At 29.5% G+C, this 20,870-nt stretch overlaps 1 protein-coding gene across 10 annotated transcripts in view; it reads right to left on the reverse strand.

The window, feature by feature from the left end:
- LOC123258506 (disks large 1 tumor suppressor protein) overlaps nucleotides 1–20,870 on the reverse strand; it is a 308,892-nt gene continuing 288,022 nt past the window's right edge. For 4 of the 10 annotated variants that reach the window (XM_044718637.1, XM_044718608.1, XM_044718565.1 and 1 more), the window contains 12 exons: nucleotides 6,052–6,265; nucleotides 4,829–4,986; nucleotides 4,483–4,732; nucleotides 4,315–4,417; nucleotides 3,707–3,745; nucleotides 3,086–3,127; nucleotides 2,538–2,654; nucleotides 1,982–2,131; nucleotides 1,686–1,858; nucleotides 582–691; nucleotides 407–498; nucleotides 1–308 (listed from right to left, as the gene is read on the reverse strand). In XM_044718637.1, the coding sequence (XP_044574572.1) occupies nucleotides 199–308; nucleotides 407–498; nucleotides 582–691; nucleotides 1,686–1,858; nucleotides 1,982–2,131; nucleotides 2,538–2,654; nucleotides 3,086–3,127; nucleotides 3,707–3,745; nucleotides 4,315–4,417; nucleotides 4,483–4,732; nucleotides 4,829–4,986; nucleotides 6,052–6,265 (1,558 nt within the window). In that variant the 3' untranslated portion in view covers nucleotides 1–198. The remainder of the gene's footprint in view (nucleotides 309–406; nucleotides 499–581; nucleotides 692–1,685; nucleotides 1,859–1,981; nucleotides 2,132–2,537; nucleotides 2,655–3,085; nucleotides 3,128–3,706; nucleotides 3,746–4,314; nucleotides 4,418–4,482; nucleotides 4,733–4,828; nucleotides 4,987–6,051; nucleotides 6,266–20,870) is intronic. The other 6 variants (XM_044718575.1, XM_044718599.1, XM_044718591.1 and 3 more) reach the window with 6 other exon arrangements.

A 20,870-nucleotide genomic window follows, 5' to 3' on the forward strand; every position in this document is an offset into this window, starting at 1 on the left:
TTTTCGACGCGTCTCGGATCAATTTATGCTACTTGAAGAATATAAAGGCGTATTAGTCAAGCTGCATTAATTTGATAATTGTTAATTTAATTTTTATCATCATTATTGTTATCGTTATTTTTATTATCATCATTATTCGTTACGCCTTGGTGGTACGGTCCATGAATTCGGACCTTGAGGCGCATTGGGGGCAGGACGTCACAGTTGCTGATCCCTAGATGGTACCCAAATGCTCGGTCCTGATTGTTCGGCGATAACTTCCTTTACTTTTACGTAAATGTCCTCGGGTGTATCTCCTTGTACAACCGCTGTAAATATGATTCAAACAATTGGTTATAATAATTTCAATTTATTTTCACAATAATGACAATAAATTCATAAAAGAAAGAGAAATATCGTTCCTTACCGGTAAAGTATTCGCCGAATTCTTGCTCCATTTTTAATGCCCGCTCGTATGTTTTCTTGGCTTGATCTTCAGTCATTCTTTTGTTCATTTCCCTGAAATATTTTAATGGTTCAATTAATTTATCAAGCCTTCATTTTTATTTTTTTTTTTCTATTCAAAATATATTTATACTTACACAATCGATTCAACAGATTTAGGTTTGATGAAAATGGCAATTGGATAGAGTTGAGCAACTTGTAACCTCTTTATTGCATTACCACTTACATCCAGAATACAATGTTTACCCTAAAAACAATCATGAATATATTTTTTTGCTCTAAATTATTTTACAACTTATTAATGAAAAAAAAAAAAAAAAAAAAAAAGTTCGAATCAAGAAAAGAAAATTTTGAAAAATTTAATTTTTTTCTATTATGCAGAAAAATTCTTTAATTAAAAAATTATTTTTAATTCTAGTAAATTTTACTTCTAGACAAAATTTTTTTGAAATGAACCATTTAATTTTATTATATTTTTGACCAAAAAAAAAATATCATTATATATCTTCATTATCTATATAAGCATAAGAATAACTTAATTTAAATTAAGTACTAAAAAAATTTTGATCAATTTGACTTATTATCAACAATTTGCATTTTTACGTCATGAAAATTTTTTTAAGGTAGTTGTCATGGTACAATATTGTCAAAAAATTACAGATTATACGCACCGCAAAAGTATATGAGCTTGTAGCTAAGTAATCCATAATTTTTACGCAAAACTGTACCCGTAGAGAAGCAACCCATACAATTGTTTCTCTTTCATAAATTGTTGAACTTTAATCCGTTATTTATAAGTAATTAGACGGTCAAAAATTTTTGTTTTTTTTTTTTTAAATTCACAACAAATACATTAAAAGACTGTCAGTTTTTTGAAAGTTTCTGACAGTTAATTTTTTTTTATAACTAAGAAACTGGTACAGGACTGCTGAGAGCATACAATCAATGTTAAATATCTAATTTTTAATTGAATTCATCTCGGGTTATAGGTGGTCAATCGACTTAAAATTTTTAAGGTAATTGTATCATCATGTTCTTAATGAGTATACAAAAAGTTAGAATTTTCTTACGGTATGCCTTTTAACCACGACAACTACCTTAATAGAAGAACTTTTTTTTTTTTTTTAAGTGTTATTATTCAAAACAATGCTCTTGGTTTAAAATTATTTCTGCTGAGTAAAGTTAATTTTTTACCAGTGCATAGCATTATAATTCATTTGAAGAAAATAAAAATAATTTACCTTTTCGGAAACTTCTCGCACAGAAGCTACGGAAGTACCATAAAGATTGTCATTATATTGGCCAGCTTCAATAAACAAATGGTTCTGAATATCTCTCTCCATTTGTTCCCTCGACGCAACGAAATGATAATCGCGGCCATCAACCTCATAGTCTCGTTTACTTCTCGTCGTGTCTAAGATATAAAAATAACGATGAATCATTTAAATACTCATCTCACGGTGAGTTATTTCAGTACATGCGTAACTAAACTTAAAAAAAAGTACATTAATAACAAATATTAAATGTATAAACTTACGAGGTACACAGCTTCCAAATTTATCCGGAAACTCGGAAATAAGATCGTCGTTTATGCGGTCTTTCAACGGTCCCAATATTATCACAGGGCGAGTGTACTGAATGGTCATTTGTTGAACAGGCTCGTAAGATAGTACGTTTTCTTCGCTACCTAAAAAAAATTTACAATACCAAAGTAAATAAAAAGGTTCAATAAAAATTTTGTTAAACATTTTGTTAGTTTTTCAAAACAATTTCTTACTGAAAACTTTTTTTTCTTAATAATTAGACTAATTTATCTTATAAAATTAATGTTACATTCTTTACTTAAAATATTTAAACTTTTCTTCGTTTCTCGAGAAAAGTATTTTTAGTAAAAAAAAATTTTCGAGACATGCGTACCGCGACTGTCCTATTTGCACGGAGTTCTCAATAAAAAAAATAATAAATTTATGTTTAATAATAAAATTTATAGAATTTGACAAATTTTTATATGGAAGCATTATTAGTTTTTTGTATTGTTTTTTTTTTTTTTTTTTTTGTCATTTTTCACACTTTGTCTCACACGTATGACTTACAAAGATCAACATTATTTTCATCGTCCTCCTTTTCCAGATAAACTAAAGTCAGTTCTTCCATATAGGGTAGTTCAACGCGATATAAAATTTCTTTACTTCCTGCGACGGATGACAAATCTTTATTAAATAACAAGAAAAATAAATAATAGACACCAATAAAATGACATTGTTTTTTTTTTTTTTATGAATATGAACAACAAATTATACCAATTAAACTAGGTAACAAAAACAGTAAATAAAATAAACAGAATAATAATTAAAAAAAAAAAAAAATAATTTCAACAAACACAAAAGACAACTACAAAAGCATTAAAAAATAATAAACTACTCGGTTGAATTTTTTAAAGCCTGGGCATTTATGATTTTGCACACAATAGATGTTTATTGTGTGCAATATTAACCCATTAAAAAGCTAATTGTTAATATAAATAATTTATTACTTATAGTTGCGATTATTATTGTAATCACTAATATTATTATTATATATGGAATATTTTCATGAGATGTTAGAATAAATATAAACTCGGTTGACATTTATGTGATATTACCTTCAGTATTAGTGTCGTCCTGGGTATAGCACAGCATGAATGCTAAAACACATTAGATTGACAATTGAATAATAACGTGAAAGCCGTCTAAATGTGAAACTACAATGTCGTCTTTGAATAATAATAATTAATCGCTTTAAATATTTATTTTTGACTACTTCTATACTACACTAGCATGATCCAAAAATATTTAAAAAATTAATGATGAAATTAAATAAATAATTAACAGAGTAAATAAAATTAAAATTGAATATATAAATACAAATAAAATATAATTAAATTATATCAAAGCACCACCCTGACATATTTATATTTAATAAGAACAGCAAGCTGAATAGACAAACAATAAGACAATTGGAGACATACAGAAGTGTGTTAGAATTTGATTAAAATAATTATAGAGGAGTCTTGAGTATTTATAAGCTGAATATTTACGGTGAAAAAAGTACAAACAAAGGAACTTTGACTTTGTATGTTAATTTGCTTATAATAATTAGTGTAATTAATGTAATGAAGATCGATAATTTGAAAGTTCGAGGACAGGATGAGAGTATTTATATATTTTTAAGAGAGTATGTATGTTTAAATGTGAGTGGCAAATGGTTTACATAAAATACTTACGAGTAGGATCGTTTTCATTCTCAGGTGTTGTGGGCGACCCTACACAAGCAGGCAAAACAAAAGACATGTCACGTATCACAAGTACAAAAAAAATGAAACAATTATAAAAAAAAAATAATTTTTTAAAAATATACACAAATAAGCTCATTCGGAATTTTTATTTCAGTTGGTATTGTATTGACAGCATACTCTGTTGGTGTTTGGATTTTAATCATCATTAAGGGTAATTGGAATATATTTTGCTATATGTACATTTAGTAAAAAAAAAAAAAAAAAAAAAAACGAAAAATAATTTTTTCTTACGCTAGTTTTGCTGTGTAATTGTTTTGTTGTTATTGTAGATGGGACGTATATTATTATAGTTTAAAAAATATAATACATATTTATAATTTTTAATTTGTCATTAGGGTAAGGTAGTATTGTAATAAAATTATTTAATTAATTATTAATTATTACGACGCTAATTTAATAATAAACATATACCGTACGTGCAAATACCGGTCGTGCAAACAAATTTGATTATTTATATACATTTATACCAAGATTTATTAATTATATTTTGATTTTTTTTTTTAAAGTAAACTTAAAAAGCGAATTAAAGTACTCACGTTCCTGATCGGAGCCATCTTCGGATTTGTCGTCTTTACTCTTCATAAACGGAAACTTTCTGCTGAAGGAAAAGTTTTTCTTTTTCCTATCGAGTGTTGATTGCTGTAATTAAAAGTAATTTAATTACAACTAGTTTAAATAAAAGTTTGTTTTAATGAATTGTTTACCTTGTCTAGAATAACAGGCATATGACCCTGGAATTTAACGGAACGATCTCTGGCCCTTTGTTTTCGTTCCCATCGTCTGCGCGAAGGGATGATACCCAGACCCTCTTCGTCCCCATGAGGGGTGACTCTTTTCGCTTGCCACCATTCATCATCACTGGCATTCGTCACGTGCAATATTTCTCCGTACCGAAAAGCCAGTCCGCGGCTCGGAAGACCATCGTCTTTGTTCGGATCGTAGTCAAACAGAGCCCTGGTTAATCAAAAAAGTAACAATGGAAGTTAATATCTGGTGATAAATAATGAAAATACGCTCCAGAAAATATTTAGCAGATATTTAAGATGTTACCTAACGTAGAGGGATTTTTTCTGTGAGGTCCTCATTAGAGTACCAGTTGTTAAATTTTGCTGTGAAAGTTGTTGCTTAAGATCATGGATTTTTGCTTCAAATCTGTTGTAATCTTCGGGCTTGTACTGTACTACGATTGTTACAGTTTGTCCAGTACCCTGAGCATACACAAATTTTTAATTAGTAAACATATATATTTTTTTAATTAAATTAAGCGGTTAAATATAGTGAAAAATTTTTCGTCGTTATGTAAAAAAGAATTTTGTGTACAAAAATTTTTGTGAATAATACATTAAGTGTTTACCTATCAACTAACTAAAAATGTGTACTTGTAATGTATCGTTTACACACAATTTTTGTAGAAAATGACTCAAAATTTTTTACTGTGTACGGATTTAAAAAGCTGTAAAAAGCGATTTTTCAATCATTTTTTCTGAAGAGGCTTTTTAATTGATTAATATGAAAATTTATATAAATTTGAAAATTACTTTAAACTTTATTAATAAGATTTTTAAAAAAACCTCAAAAAAATCTTGGTGTGAGCACAATATTTTCAATTTAAATTATTAAGGTAGTACAAGCGCTAGGCGGGGTGAAGATAGGTATCGACTCTAGCGCGGTAAGGGGAGAGCAGTAACCATATGATTTTTCTCAATATGTCGATATACATTTAACATTGGCTAACGGCAGAATTTATTTTTCTTTTAATTAATACACTTTTATTAGTCGGGCAAGTGTAAATTTTTTTGAATTGAATTTATCACTAATATATTTACTTTTGTCCATAAATTTTTTTAAAATATTCACCGACAGTTTCACGAGAAAAATACAGAAATGTATCAAAGTTTGGAGGTTACCCCATAAGACCAATGTTAAATTGCTCAACTTCAAAATTAATTATTTATTTAAATAATCCGGTAATTTCCTTCAAATTTTCGGAATTTTTTTAGACATATTTAAACTTCATATTAAAAAAAAAATCAAGCCTTTTATCAAAAGTTGCTTTGGTGTTCGTACTACTTTAAAATTAAAAAAACCAAAAATTCAGCTAATTTCATATAAAATTCATAATAAATAAAATTTTTTTTGCAAAAATTTATAAATAACCGTTAAATTAAATTAATATCAGGATCGTATTTCCCAGAAAAATATTATCTAGGATCTATAATCCCGGCATTCAATCCGGTTGTTTAAAAATATAATAAATGGATAGTAATTAATACCTTGAGAGCGGCAGCAGCCTCCTCATGAGTAGCTGTTCTGAGATTAATTCCATTGACACTGAGAATTTGATCACCACGTCGTAATTCACCACTAGTGTCAGCGGGTCCTCCGGCTAGGATGAAAGATATAAAGATCCCTTCACCATCCTCGCCGCCGACAATATTAAATCCTAATCCAGATGTCCCCTTGTTCAGTATCACCGTGCGTACCTCACTATAATGGATAGCAAAAAAAAAAACACCAATATTAATCCTGGATAGCGTCCAATCGTTGCCAACTCTTTACAAAAAATACAATAAAATTCAGCGCAACAGGTTGCCACTCTTTTACTTCAATATCCCACTCACTTCTACTCGATTACATAATTTTTATTATTATCATTACCTCAAATTACGCAGATTAATATTTTAATGAGATAAAAATTTTACTCCCGCAATTAGAGACTCACTTAAAATTAAAGTCTTCTTACACGTGATAAATAAGAAATTAAAAATAAAATGAATTATTATATTATTATTATACATAAGGTAAAAGCACCAATTATTAATCATCTTATTTTTTCTATTGTATTAAAATGTAACATTGTTGAATTGTTTTTTTCCATAATTAGTTGATCAGTCTTTTTTCTAATCAAATTCATAATTTTTAATGATGATCAAAAAAATTTATTAATTAATTGTAAGGAATTAAATAGATTACTCAGATATATTAATTATTAATGGGTTGAAAAATTCAATGATCCGATTATTGACGCCCATAATACGCATGTATTAGGGATTACCGTTCATTATGTTCTGAGAGTATTAGCGATTACCGTTGAGATTAACAACGTACTTATGCTTGAATAAAAAGACGCTATGACCCTGTCAATATGAGATTCATCTTTACTATTATGTACCAATTAATGACGTCCACTATTTTAAAATTAAAAATTTACAGTAAATAAATAATATTCTTAATTTTTCAGATTTTATTTATTTATAAAAAAAAAATTTGATATTATTAGATGAGAAGATTAATTAAGAATCATAGTTTTAAAAAACTGTTTTTCTAGTTGTAATAGTTAAGAAAATTGACGCTCACGAGATAGTTTTATAAACATTATAATTTTTATTAATAAATATTTAATATTTGTTACTAAAAAAAAAATTAGTTTTAATTTCTTGAATTATAAAAATAGTTTAAAAATTCGTACGATTATCATCAACATACTAAGTAAGAAAATAAGACAGGGCGTTAATAATTTGTACTTTTATACCCCATAAAAGTTTGAATTATTAAAAAGAGTGCTTTATTGAGTTTGAGGTCTCTTTGAATGTTTTAAACAAGGACCGTGAATTGGACTAGTAAAATTAGCACGTTAATTGAGATCTTCATTGGGATTCGAGGAGCGAGTTATGTCGACTGAAAGACCACCAAGAAGATAAAGAGACCAAGAAAGACAGATGAAACTATAGTCGGTGAGTGGAGAAGGGTTCTTGACTTAGTTCTGAATAATACCGAGGATCAGTGCAACTAATAGAGTAGTGGCGAATTTCTATCCCCTAATGTACAAGCTTACTCACCAAACTATCCACTCCAACCGAGTTTTCTCCTCACTGAACCACTCTGGTAAAAGCGTCAAGTACCTCTGGACTATTTCACCATTAAATTATCTTCAAACTATTTGGCGGATAGGTATATAGATCTATCTATCTCTGCACTTTATGTACCGAAAATTCGTATTCCCAGGTAATCCTATACTAGCGGAGGAATGTACGATACACTCTGACAAAGAGCTCAAATTAGTTGGCAGATCGAGCGACAAGGAGTGAATACGCCACATACGTATCAACGAAATTTCATTAACGTTATGTCAGGTGACATATTATGCAAAACTAAACGGAACCTAACAGATGTAAATGAGGAGAGCAAGAGAGTCTGGCTTTGGGAATGGTTTTGTTATAGCCTTTACCTACTATACTATACACGTTACATGTGCATATGCATATGTACGTAGTAGGTACATGCTACTATGTTCAGAGTGTTACCTATCTGTGTAGATGCGACGCAAGTATACACCATTTGATAACGTTTCATTAGACTGATGTGCTTGTAAAATGTATCTAGTATATGCGGATAATATGTAGATGGACAGCATGTGTATGCTGATAAGGTTTAAAATTACATTATGGTGATGAGTTACTCTTTGATAAGATTTAAATAATTGCAGACAAGTTTCACTGGTTTACATTATCAAGATACTGTATACGGGATCATACAAGAAAATGTTGTGTAAGTTTTCAACGGACATTTGTTCCAATTTATAATTTATAAAATTAATGAGAAAGAATGAAAGAGGTAAATCTTTGATAATCTTTTCCGCTTTATAGTAAATTTCATAGAAATCTAACCATTATTTTTGTTCTCATGATGAAATTTTTGAAAAATTTTCGTATTTTTCCACTGAGATTGTCAAAGTGGGTCTATGACTCTATATCTCCGACAAAATATCCCGGACAAAATATACTTAGGGCAAAAAATCTGCCGGATAAAAAATCCGTGTACAAAATATAGAAAAATTGACAAATCAAATACGAATAAATTTTTACGTACTGAAATTTATTTTTTTTTTTTTTTTTTAGATAGAAATTTCTTATGAAAGTTAATTTTTTTTTTTAATTAATTTTATTTTAATTTAGAACATGTATGAATAACATTCAAATTCCATGCTTGTAAGCATTGTGTGTGTTTATTTGATATTAGACGAACACAAACGCGAGTAATCGTGTTGCGCCCTTTTAACATGGGTTTTGGGGTGTGGTTTTTCGACATTAATAGATTTTCAATAAATAATTGAGGGTCAATTTAACAAATTTTTAATATTAAAAATATTATTATTAAATTAAAAATATTATTGAGCTTAAGAATATTTTGTCCACGGATTTTTTATCCATGGATATTTTATCCGGTGGATTTTTCGTCTTAAGGATATTTTGTCCGAGGATATTTTGACAAGGATATTTTGTTGGGGATATTTTGTCCGCGGATATAGAACCCGGTCACCGTCAAAGTAGGTTAAGAAGTATCTTCGGTTCAAAAGTTTTTATATGTATGTATTCAGGCGATATAACTCGACTTGTCACAGCGATAGGGTTTTAAATTTTTACTAGATCTTTATCAAATTCAACATAGTTATTCTTTAGATGATTTACGAAATGAAGTTTGAAGATAGTTCAAATCGATCGAATACTTCAGAAATTGTAGCAATTCAAAATTTTTCAAAAATGCTAATGCACTTTAGTGGTTCTTTTTGGAAGGACTTTTAAGTGCGATAATTAATCTAATTTTTGTAAAATGTGTTAAGAATTTCATTCATAAATTTATGTTTTCAAATAAATATGACTTTATAATGAAAATAAATTTGATAAAAAAATCATTCCAATTATTCGACTGTATAAAAAAATTCATGAAATTCGATTCACTTTTTTTTTCTATTTAGTAAGAAAATTAAAATATTTTAATGATTAATTCATATATAAAATCGTTTTTATTTAGAAACATGATTGTAAAGAATAAAATTCATCATAATACAATTTTTTTTGCACAGGCTGTTAAATATTCTTTTTTTTTTATTATCATATTAAATTAAAAATCCTTCCATTTTTTTTCAATTCAATAACCCAAAAATTATTCATATAAGCGTTAATTATTTTCAGGTGTGTTATTGATAAAAGTATCAATTTCAAATACATATTTTAATAAGTTATAAATAATAAACGCCGTAATTATTAATTAAATTACATCCACGGTTGATAAATTTTTACGGTAACTTATAATTAAAATTAGTCAATACAATGCGTGACATCGCAATCATACGATAATAAAAATTATAAATAAAAGTCATTCTTCTCGTAACTTCCGCATGGGCTTAATTACCAAACAGAATGCATGACTGACTTGGGGTAATTAAACTCTCAATTAATGTTAATTATAATTAAAACGATAGCATGTAATTATATTTTTAGAATGATACTCATCGACATCCATCGCATTGTTGAGTTTGTAATGCGTCCTATAGGTTACATTACGCGTAATTTATTCAAGAGCTTTTGCAATTTTGCTTGTCGAATCGATCATAGTTGATTAAGTATTTATGACCAATCATTTCCAGTAGCTCGAGTGTACACGGTTACATTGATGGTACTTTGTCAATAGTCGATACCAACAATAGCTACCTAATTTAATCCCTCGCAAGCCCACTCTCGTCACGAAAATCTCTTTATATAAAAATATTTTAAAATTTTATTCGACATACTATTTTGTCGATTTTATATTTATTTAAAAAAAAAAACTATAAAATTTATAATAAAAATAAAGTTTATCATCTAAATTAAAATTTTTTAATGAAAAATAAGTTTTTAATTAAATTCAATAAAGTAATATTGATATCAAGCAAAAATGTTAATAAGTTGTAGCTAAAAAATAATTAATAACTTTTTTTTTATTCAAACTTTTAGTTTTTTATAAATATCGATTAAAATACTAAAGAATGTATAAACTAATAATAAAAAAAAAAAAATTAAATATGCAGTGAAAGGTTAAATTAACGCAGTGATAAAGAATAAAAACATTATCATTTTTATTAAAAGGTTGTTAAAATTTAAAATTGATCATAAATAATTTATAAAAATGTCATACATTTATTGAATGAATGCTTGTTGTAATATAATATAAACATGCGTGGTAATAAATGCGTGAGCGCGTGTGCAATGTGATAAAGCAATTGTGGTGGTAATGCCACCTGTAACTTAGCAAAGAATTCGCCTCCCACCATCAAACCACTAGTACTATTATGATCGCAAAGTTATTGCTTCGATGCGAATCTTTACGTCATACCTACGGCTATTTTTCCGTGGGAGTTTAATTTCATTTTATTAAGTGACGCAAAAACAAAAAAATAGAAAAATTAAAGTGTCATTGGGCGTGGCAGAAAAATAACTCTATTAAATGTAGGTCAGTGGGTTTGTAATCTTATCGTAACTCGTTTTACAGCGTTGGTGACTAAACTTACTTATACTATAGTTGGAAGTTAAGAAAAATAACTCGCTGAGATTTATTCACTGATCACATGATCAACATTTGTTTTATTTGAATTTCAGCACTGCACGTTTCGCATCCGGGCTCACATGGAGATTTTTGAACAACACAACTGAGGAACTATTTTTTTTTTTTTTTCTAGTGATAATTAAACGTACGACGGTAATTTTTATTATAGACAGGCGAGTCTAAATTATCTAATCTCGATACGTCCAAGTTGAGTTATGCTTAAGGGCTTTGGTATTCACTGTTTCTACGTCAAGAGCGTCGCGAAGGATTAAAGACCGAGCGACGACGGCGTCGCCATGCGCGGCTCGCCCGTACGGGTACGAGGAGCTATCACACCAAATCGATAGAGACATATAAGTCAAGTGTGTTTCTAACTTGTCACGCGCGCAATTTTTCAAATTTCCCGCTCTCAAGTTTTCCTTTCGCTCTTAATTTAAAACTACCGCATAATTAGTTCTTTGAATTCTGCTGGTAATTAAAAATCTACCACTCAGTTTATTAGGCATTTTGTTTATAGCTTTTTTTTTTTATGTAGTATGGCTTCTGAATGAAATGAGATAATTAACATTATAAAAGTGAACATGTAATTTAATTATTTTTCGTAGTTGTGAAAAAGAAATTATCAAAGGTGAATAAGATTTTAACGAGAATAATAAAGACTAGAGAATGTTTTTTTAATTTTATTTCTGCTGAGGAATCATTTGCTCGAGCATAACGAGCTTGAAATTACTCGACAATATGCTAACGTACAAAAAACGTCTCTCGTAATAAAAAAATAAAAAAAAAAAAACTGGAAACTAGAAAACAAAATGCACACCTTTCTATTTATTTTTTTTTTAGCTCCGAGTATGAGATCGTATGATTTAATTTAAAGATAATAAAAAAAATCTGAACACAATATTTTATTAATAAAGATATGTAAATGTGCTTGAAAGTTCGAATTATATGATATTTTTTGCGGGTATTAGTTTTTTACACCGTGCAGAGATTTTGAGTTTCAAGAGATGAATATTTATGTTTAAATGTAAGAGCTTTTTAACGAGAACATAAAGGTAACAAATGGATCTCCCAGAGTAGTAAACTGACGGATTTTATTAGTTTTTTGTGAAATAAATATACATGTGTATAATATGAGCATACAAAGATTTATATAAAAATATGTCTATGTCTGTGTTTGTCTGTGTCTATATGTAGTTTGGTGGCAGTTCAAATTCAATGTTGGTTCTCTATCCATCCTCGGTGACCTGATGAAAACGTGATCCCGTAAAATGCAAATTTCAGAGCTATGTAACGACACATTACTAAGTTACGACAACCAAGATCTCGTATTTACGCGGGAAATTGTCCCACAGTTTCTAGACACGTTCATGGAGCTACCTCGAGTAACTCAAGTGACATAACATACCCTAGCGATGTTGGTTTATAGGCCACAAGGTGCCTTTTTAATATATACTAGTTTTTGCATTAAATTAAAACAGTTAAACTTTAATATATTGCTTAAATAAATTTTAATTTATTTTTTATTACCTCGAGGGGGAGTTAAAACAACATTTTCAGTAAATTTTAGAGAACCGTTTCTTTTCGTATTTGCATAGAAAGCATTTTATAATTTTTTCGCTAGGCAACTGAAAAATTTTTTATCTTCGTTTCGTCAAAAGAACAATCGGTGGTTCAGATACAAAATAAAAAGAAAAAAAAAATAAAAGAATTCTTTTTACAAACAAATTAAAAAAGCTCAGCTACAAAGTAGGTTAAGTTGTCACTAGTCAAAGACTTTTTAACAGAGATATTATAACACAAAAGAGAATACCCTTTGTATGCCTTATCTCGAGAGATCCGATAGGTTTACTCAAGTCGCCTATTCTATACCCTTTTCTCGCGAACAAGTTGACATTCACAAGTGCCGTCTCACTTTCCAGACAGTTGTATTGGAGATTAAAGTAGTACTTATGTATCTACGTACCTACGTTTGAGTCTAGCGACACTGAAGAAAAGTTACGTTTTTTGGACATTGTCAACCTGAGCTATCAAAACGTTTTCAAACTCTTCTTTCTTAGGTGCTGATCGAAGTATATTCTCACACATGTAGGTAATATGTATATGTATTTATATGGACGTTTATTTATAGTTTGTGACCGAGTTAGGTTGAATTGTACAGAAGCCTTTTGGACTTTTCTTTGATGACATTTCTGTCAAGATAGAAAACACCTAGTTACAATAGAATTTCTGATAAGTTTAATACAACTACAATTGTCCATGCTCTCATCATCATTATTATTATTACTAGAAATTTAAATAGCGCGCTACACGCGCGCCTTAATTTCGACCAATAAGGAATCAGGTCCCATTTTTTTGTGAGTTTCGACTATTGATTAACTTCACACTCTCATGTATTTTTATTGTAGGGATTCTTATTATTATTATTTTTTTTTCCTGTGAAAAAATTCCTGATATTGCCATTTTTTTTTATCCGGCTTGATCTAGACATATATGGCCATACCAGACTATATTAGTCTTTAAAACTAGATTCGTGAAAAACCATTACCCTGAAAAAAAATTAACTTGAATCAAGTAAAATTTACTTAAATAAAAAAATAAACTTTTTTTTTTCTTACAAAAATTCGATAAGTTATTTCATTAAAAAGTTATCCGTGAAAGAAACTGCCAAAGCATGAATTTTTACGATTTTGAAAATTTTGAAACCCTGTAATTTCTGAACTACTTGACCAATTAAGCTCATTTTTGAACTTGACCTTGATATTCGTCGAAAAATTAAGTATGTTGAGTTTGGAGAAGATCCATTACGAATTAGAGACACTATCGTCCGGATAAACTGCGTTATATCGTATATATATATATATATATAGTTCAAAATTTATTATCACTTTAAAAAACCATTTAATATCATTAATATCTAATAGAGATATAATATTTAAGTTTGAATCATTCAAATAATTTATAATTGGATTATTACTACATCAAAATGTTAAAAAATCACCCTCTAAAAAATAAGGAGTTAGACAAATTGCTAATTAGACCATCGATATAAAGTTTTGAACCATATGTATTTTTTGAATCGGCTCGATGAACTGAGTCAGAAAATAGCAAAATTTTTCGAAATTATATAATTGAAAAATTATATATGGGTACGTATGATCATATTAGAAAATTTTTCACAACTTATTATTATTTAAGCGTGAATATTTGCACTGAATATTTATTATCATTGTGAATCATTGATATTATCAGCGCAATACTGTGGAGAGCTACCAAATAGGAATGAACGCAAGTTGTGAGTTTAGATTTAAGATAACGATTGAAAGATTAGCATTGAGTACTCTTGTATGTACCGCATACCAAAGTACTTTACTGCATTGCTAGTACAAGGATAAGCTTAACCGAGAAGACCTACCGGTACTACGCTCGTATAACCAGTAAAATCCTTGGCAAACCCTTGTAGGAGTTTCCAAACTTCAATAGGATTATAGACGCTCTCTTAGATACCGAGGAACTTTTCAAGACGTGGGATGAGCAACTCGATTGTTGATAATTGGAAGTAGAAAATATAAAATTTTAAATTAATTACGATTGGTTCTAGAGAATAATTACTCAGAATTCAATTTTCATAAATTTGATCCTTTATTTATGATTATATATCATAATTCAGCTGGAGTTGAAATAAATAATATTCGATTAATTTTTGAAACAAACTTTTATAATTTTATTTCCTTGGATAACTTTCTTGTTAAAATGAAAATCTATAATTCCAATATATATATTTATAAATAAAACTTTTTTCGGTAATAATGTTTACGTCGGTAAATGGACGGAAGTTTGAAAGTGCAGATGAAAAATTTAAAAAGCTTTTGAATCAATTACCCTTAAACCAATAACGCAGGTCAAAAGATTATTTGGACGGTTTTCATGTTTAGTTTTTTTATTTTAACTTCGAGAGGAAATGTCAAGGATTTTTATTGGAATTTTTCGAGACGATTTGATGGAGGGCTGCATGATGTGAAGGAGGAATTGAGGGCCAACTTGACCCTCAATTTTATAGCCCGAGGAGCCAGTTGATGAAAGAGGGAGAGAGAAAGAGAGATAGTAATAGAGAGAGAAAGAGGGAATAATAAAAAGGGGGGAGTGGATACTGTATAACCTAGGTCAGGTTATAACGGTTGGAAGGACATGATTTCTTCATGAATTCTCATGCCTGACCTAGCCACTCATGTTTAGGTAATTGTTTTCTCTTTACCCGAAATTTAAAAGTTAAATTCCGCTAGTGTTTTCAGAGATAATATTTTTTAAATGTTGAGTTTTAAAATGGATGAAAAAAATTTTAAATTATGTATTAAAAAAAAAAAAATTTTGATCAATTTTATAAATTTTTCTTGATAAATTAAAGCTCTAACAAATCAAAGATCATACTAATAAATATTACTCCGACAGTTTTTCTCGATTGTCACATACGCGATCGTAAAAAATAAAATTTAAGGTTGAAGAGTGAGAAGTGGATTATATATTCATGAGTATTGACTTTTGAGATATTACTCGATCAGCGTGACACTTTATTACACGTTTGATTTAAACCGTACAGGCCATATCACACTCGGTGCAGAGCTGAGAATGTACTATATAATAGTATAGTATAGAGGGGATTTTGTCGTCGTGTGTAAAAGAGAAATGATGACGAGAAAGAGTGGAGTGTCTTTTCGCCCCATCTATATATGTTATATTTATACATATATATATATGTAATGGTCGTCCCCATCGGCGGCGGTGTAGCTTTGGATTCAGGTCAAACGTTCTTTGGAGAATGGCGATAAATCGCTGTGTCACGACATCGGGCCTCAATACGTTTACGCTATACGCTATGCAATTTATACGGAAGTGAAGAATTTACGTCTATGTCTGAGTCTTATCCTTGAGGGTTTTAAAGCAAAAAAATCTACAGTAAGTACAATAAAACAAAAAAGTAAAACATAAATTTGAGATAACGATAAACCTTACAATACCTTTTGACGAGTTTATCCCTGAGGAGTTTTCGTCTGAGAGTGGCAAAGGGGCCGATAGGAAAAATCTGCTGCCTGTTTCGTGTCATATTTTTCATTAGGTTCTTATTATTTTTAAAGAAGTCTATTCTTTTTTTTTTTCTTATCAAACACCAGCTGTTGTCAAATTATTTATCCTTCTTATCTTTTATCACAAAACTTTATTTCAAAGATTTATGTCGTAATAAAAATTACATAATTTATATCATTTTAGTCGGTGATTTTTTTCGTTTAAAAGTTTTTTTTGTTTAATTAATTTTTCACTTGAAATATTCAAGTATTTCAGGTTTTTACTTTTTGCTGAAAAAATGTCAAACTGAAAATTGAGTTGTGGTTCACAAAGAATGAAAAATAAAAACACTAAATTCACTGGGATGTCAACGTGGGGGATTGTGTCCTGTACGGAATAACCGTTTTAAAATCGAACAAAGGGAACACACTCGCGGAGGGCAAACGAATGTAGACAACAACAAAAGAGTTTGAAATCACAAAAGTTATATGAATAAAAAATTTAAAATTGTTGTCACCGGGCATCAAGTTACAAGTCATTTGTTTCTTTTCGATAAATTTAATTGTTTTGGATGAAAAAAAGTCCGAAAATCCTGAATTTTTATATAAATTCATATAAATATTGTTATACTAATAATATGATATTTTATTGGAGTTTGTAATTTTGTCGGATAAGAATAAAGGCTGGAGTGTGATTTAAAGGAGAAAAGTTATAGTGGTCGCGAGTCGCAGACTGCTGTCTGTCTACTGCCACGAGGAGCATTCACTTCTCTGCGTCATCCATACTAATACTGATCTCCACCCACGTAAGCCACGACGAAGACTATTCAAACACTACTGTATAAACTGTACAAACTGTATTATCAAAGGTCTAATAGTCAAGAGTGTGTTAGTGTGTAATTTAAATGAATGGAATTAATAATAATAATACGACTTGGCCTGAACTGCCAGAATCGTAATATAATACCGAGGCTTTATTTTTATTGAATTTTTTATGCGTAACTATGACGCACATGGATCACAGTGTACTTATTGTGAATTCATGTTCATGACTAAAATTAACTTTATGTACAGTACTTAGCAATCATATCACGTTCTATTCATTTTCATTCTTCAATTAAAAAAACCCTCCTTGAAATAAATTTCACTACAGTGTAATTAAATCAATTAAAAATCATCCAATTCACGAATTTTTTTGAGTATAAGACTACTCTAATTTTTTACCGATGTCCAATCGAAATAATTTTCAAGCATTTTAATCTGGTTTATTGGTTCAGAATGAGTTAAAAAAAAGCTTTGTGCGTTTTGACTGATTGAAAAATATTAAAACGTCAAATAAATATGAGAATTTAACGCTTGAAATCAATCAAAATATTATTTCATTTGAATAGGTGAATTTTTCCGTGCGAAAAAATGCGGATAATAAAATTTAAAAGCATGTATAAATCAATAACACACTTTAAAAGGCTTCACGTGCAGCTGCGGCGAAGATTCAAACACGTGAAGGAAAAAATAAATAAATAAATAAAAAAGAAGAGGAATTAGCAAGAACAAGTATGAAGCCGTATAGTACTTTAATCTGTAGTTTATTTAAAATATGCACCAAGGTATATATTATATAGCTTTTATTAGACTGACGCTGACTGAGAATTACATTAAGCGTCATATCAACCCGATTAGTGAAACCGGAAACGGAGATCAAAAAGGTAATAAAGGATAAAATAAAGGAAAAGGAATTGAAGAAAGGGAGCAAGAGGGACTGGAATAAAAAGAGAATAATAATGTGGACTTTCTAGCTTGAAGGCTCGTGGGCGATTTAGCAAAGCTCTAACTGCAGAGATTATCGTCGCACGGTCTTGACTTGCCGCGACTCTCAATAGATATATACAATATATATATAATAAGTATAGAGTTATTCTTATACTTTATATGTATTGTATATCGTATATATTTATATATAATCGCCCTTCGACCCGTTGGATGTCGTCGGCTCGTTTGTCTAGATCGTGTCGAGCGATGGGTGGAGGAGAATAGAGAATACCGTTGCGTATATTTTCAGCGTGAAAGTACGCGCTCCTCGTTTAGTTGGTATATCGCGCTTCGAGCTGTCACGAACACTATTCGCAAATGGTGCCACTTTACGATTATAACTTTTATTATAGTCTTTCCCGGTGTATGCACTTCCTCTATTGATATTTTTTACTCGTTAAATATTCATTTGTATTATCAAACTTATTTGCACAAACATTGATAAAAACTTTTAAACTGCTGTCGTTGTTATTTTAACGCCAGAAAAAAATTATTATATTTTTTTTTATTTTTTAGCACTATATTTTTTATTACAAAAAAAAACGGTCACCAGCCGTGTTTTTTAGTTTTATTCGATGGAAGATAATAGGAGTGTAATAAAATTTATATAGTCGAGCAATAAATAGACGACAACCTCTTACATTGCCGCACCAACTGGTACTAACGTATTTAAAGTTAAAAAGTAAAGACACACTACACGCACCACCCGGTTATAATACCTCGAGAGGGGTTGCCAACCCACCGGGCTTCTCTACAACTATTCCTTTGCCCATTGTATGTTGGATACAGCTAACGACCCCCTCTGCTACCTTCATTCTTGTACGCCGTTAGATCTGGATATGTGTGAAACTTATATTAACACACTGTGATTATGTATAACTGTATAATCGTCGTGAAAAAAAATTTATATTCAAAGTATTTGTTGAAATATGAAAATATTTATTGAAAATAAATTAATAATATGTAAAAGAAATTAGAAAAATGTAAAAAATATTTTTATTCATATTTTCTTAAATTTTTTTCTTATTTATTTTTAATATATTTAAATTGGAGTGAAAATATATACGAAAATGTGCCAAAAGATAGCTATTAAAAATTTTTTATGAAGTTTTATTTATTATTCATTAATTATTTATGTATCAACATATATTTTTATGATAAGTTTTTTTCATAGAAATCACAGTACGATGCACTCAAAAATTTTCGGGTGACTTGATCTTTTGCATTAGTCTCCATTTACCAGGTGATCTTTACACCCCGAGGGTATATACAATTTTTTTCAGTTATTTTTTCAGCCGTTAAAACTTCAATAGTCTGCTTTATTTTATTGATCGAGTTTAAAAAAAAAATTATTCATTTATTTGATACAGACATGTTTATTTTAGATCAAAAGCACTCCTGAGGGGAAATAGCCAACGATATATAAATCCAAAAAATTTCTAATATGTTTCTACAAACAAACATTAATCGAATAAAGAATGAGGATGACATAAATCGAAAGATAAATATTATTATATGATACGATTAATTATAATAGTTTGAATATTAGTTTGCCTTGCGGTCAGAGTGACATACCGTCCGGGTTAATATTATCGACACGCATTCTTGAATTTCGTGGCGTTCGGCACTATGCGGATGGAATTGGCCACCTCAATTGGTTGCTTGGACATTCATGCAATACAATGTCGGTAAGCCTCTACATACAAACGTTCATGTGTGTGTTTATGTGTATTTCGTATGTATGTATGTGTGTAAATACCAGTAGACTTTGAGGTCTTGTTCAGGTCTACAACGTTGTAATACTTGACAGTTTGACAAAGTTGCGCAACTAGTTTTCGAATATGTGCTATTGTCAACTATGCATGTATATCTGTGTGTGTCGAATCTGAGAGAGATAGAAAAAGAGAAAGAAAGAAAGAAAGTAAATACCTCGTCCGACATATGAGAAAGGATCATCAGAGTAGAAAATGCTTTTAAACGGACCGTCAGACAGGAAAACCATACTCCCAAATTTATATCTATACGTGTGTGTACAAATCCAGCGAAATACTAGTCGCAATTTACAATTTAAATGCCTATAATACCGTTTAAAATTTTTAAATTCACTTTAAACTAACTTATTTCAATTATATATACTGTAAAAATCCATTAGCGCGAAATTTCGTTGACATTAAATGCTGATTTTTAAATTAAACTGTTGAAATTGTCTATTTAATCATTATCGCGGGCTTATTTTGAGTTAGCCTGTAAAAAAATTTATTGATATGGTCGTCGATGAGGATAAAATAGTAATTTAATAGAATTTTTCAATTTTTTTTTAGAAAATGTGTTGGTCAATTAAAATTTCGCATTGGATTAAAATTTGATTATAATAAAAATCATTGTCAGATAAGTTTTATTAGAATAAAAAGAAATAATTTTTATTTCATAACTTAAGGGGGAACACCACTGTGACGATCGAAAAAAAGAGGTGATTTTCGGAAATTTTTTTGACAGAGAAAATAAAGGAATTTGGGAATCGGGTTTTTTTATTTTATTAAGGGTACATTAAAGATTATTACCCTAAATTTTTATTAAAAAATATTCAATTATTACAAAGTTATTAACAATCTCGTAGAGCATTAGAAGAAATTTCTCCCTCCACGGTCAGTTCGATAACTTAAAAACAGAACATCTGAAAATAAAAACCCAAATTGCTTTTTAATCAGTAAGGGTGTAGTTATTGTCGCACCTACGGAATTTGAAAAATTTTTATTTTGAAGATTTTTTTTGCCGGCTTAAAACAAAAACAAAACAGTAAGAATAGTGAGAAAATTTTCAATCAGTCGCCATTTTTTAAAAAATTAAAATTTTCAAAATTCTGT

This window comes from Cotesia glomerata, linkage group LG1, assembly GCF_020080835.1.
Source record: "Cotesia glomerata isolate CgM1 linkage group LG1, MPM_Cglom_v2.3, whole genome shotgun sequence".
NCBI lineage: Eukaryota > Metazoa > Arthropoda > Insecta > Hymenoptera > Braconidae > Cotesia > Cotesia glomerata.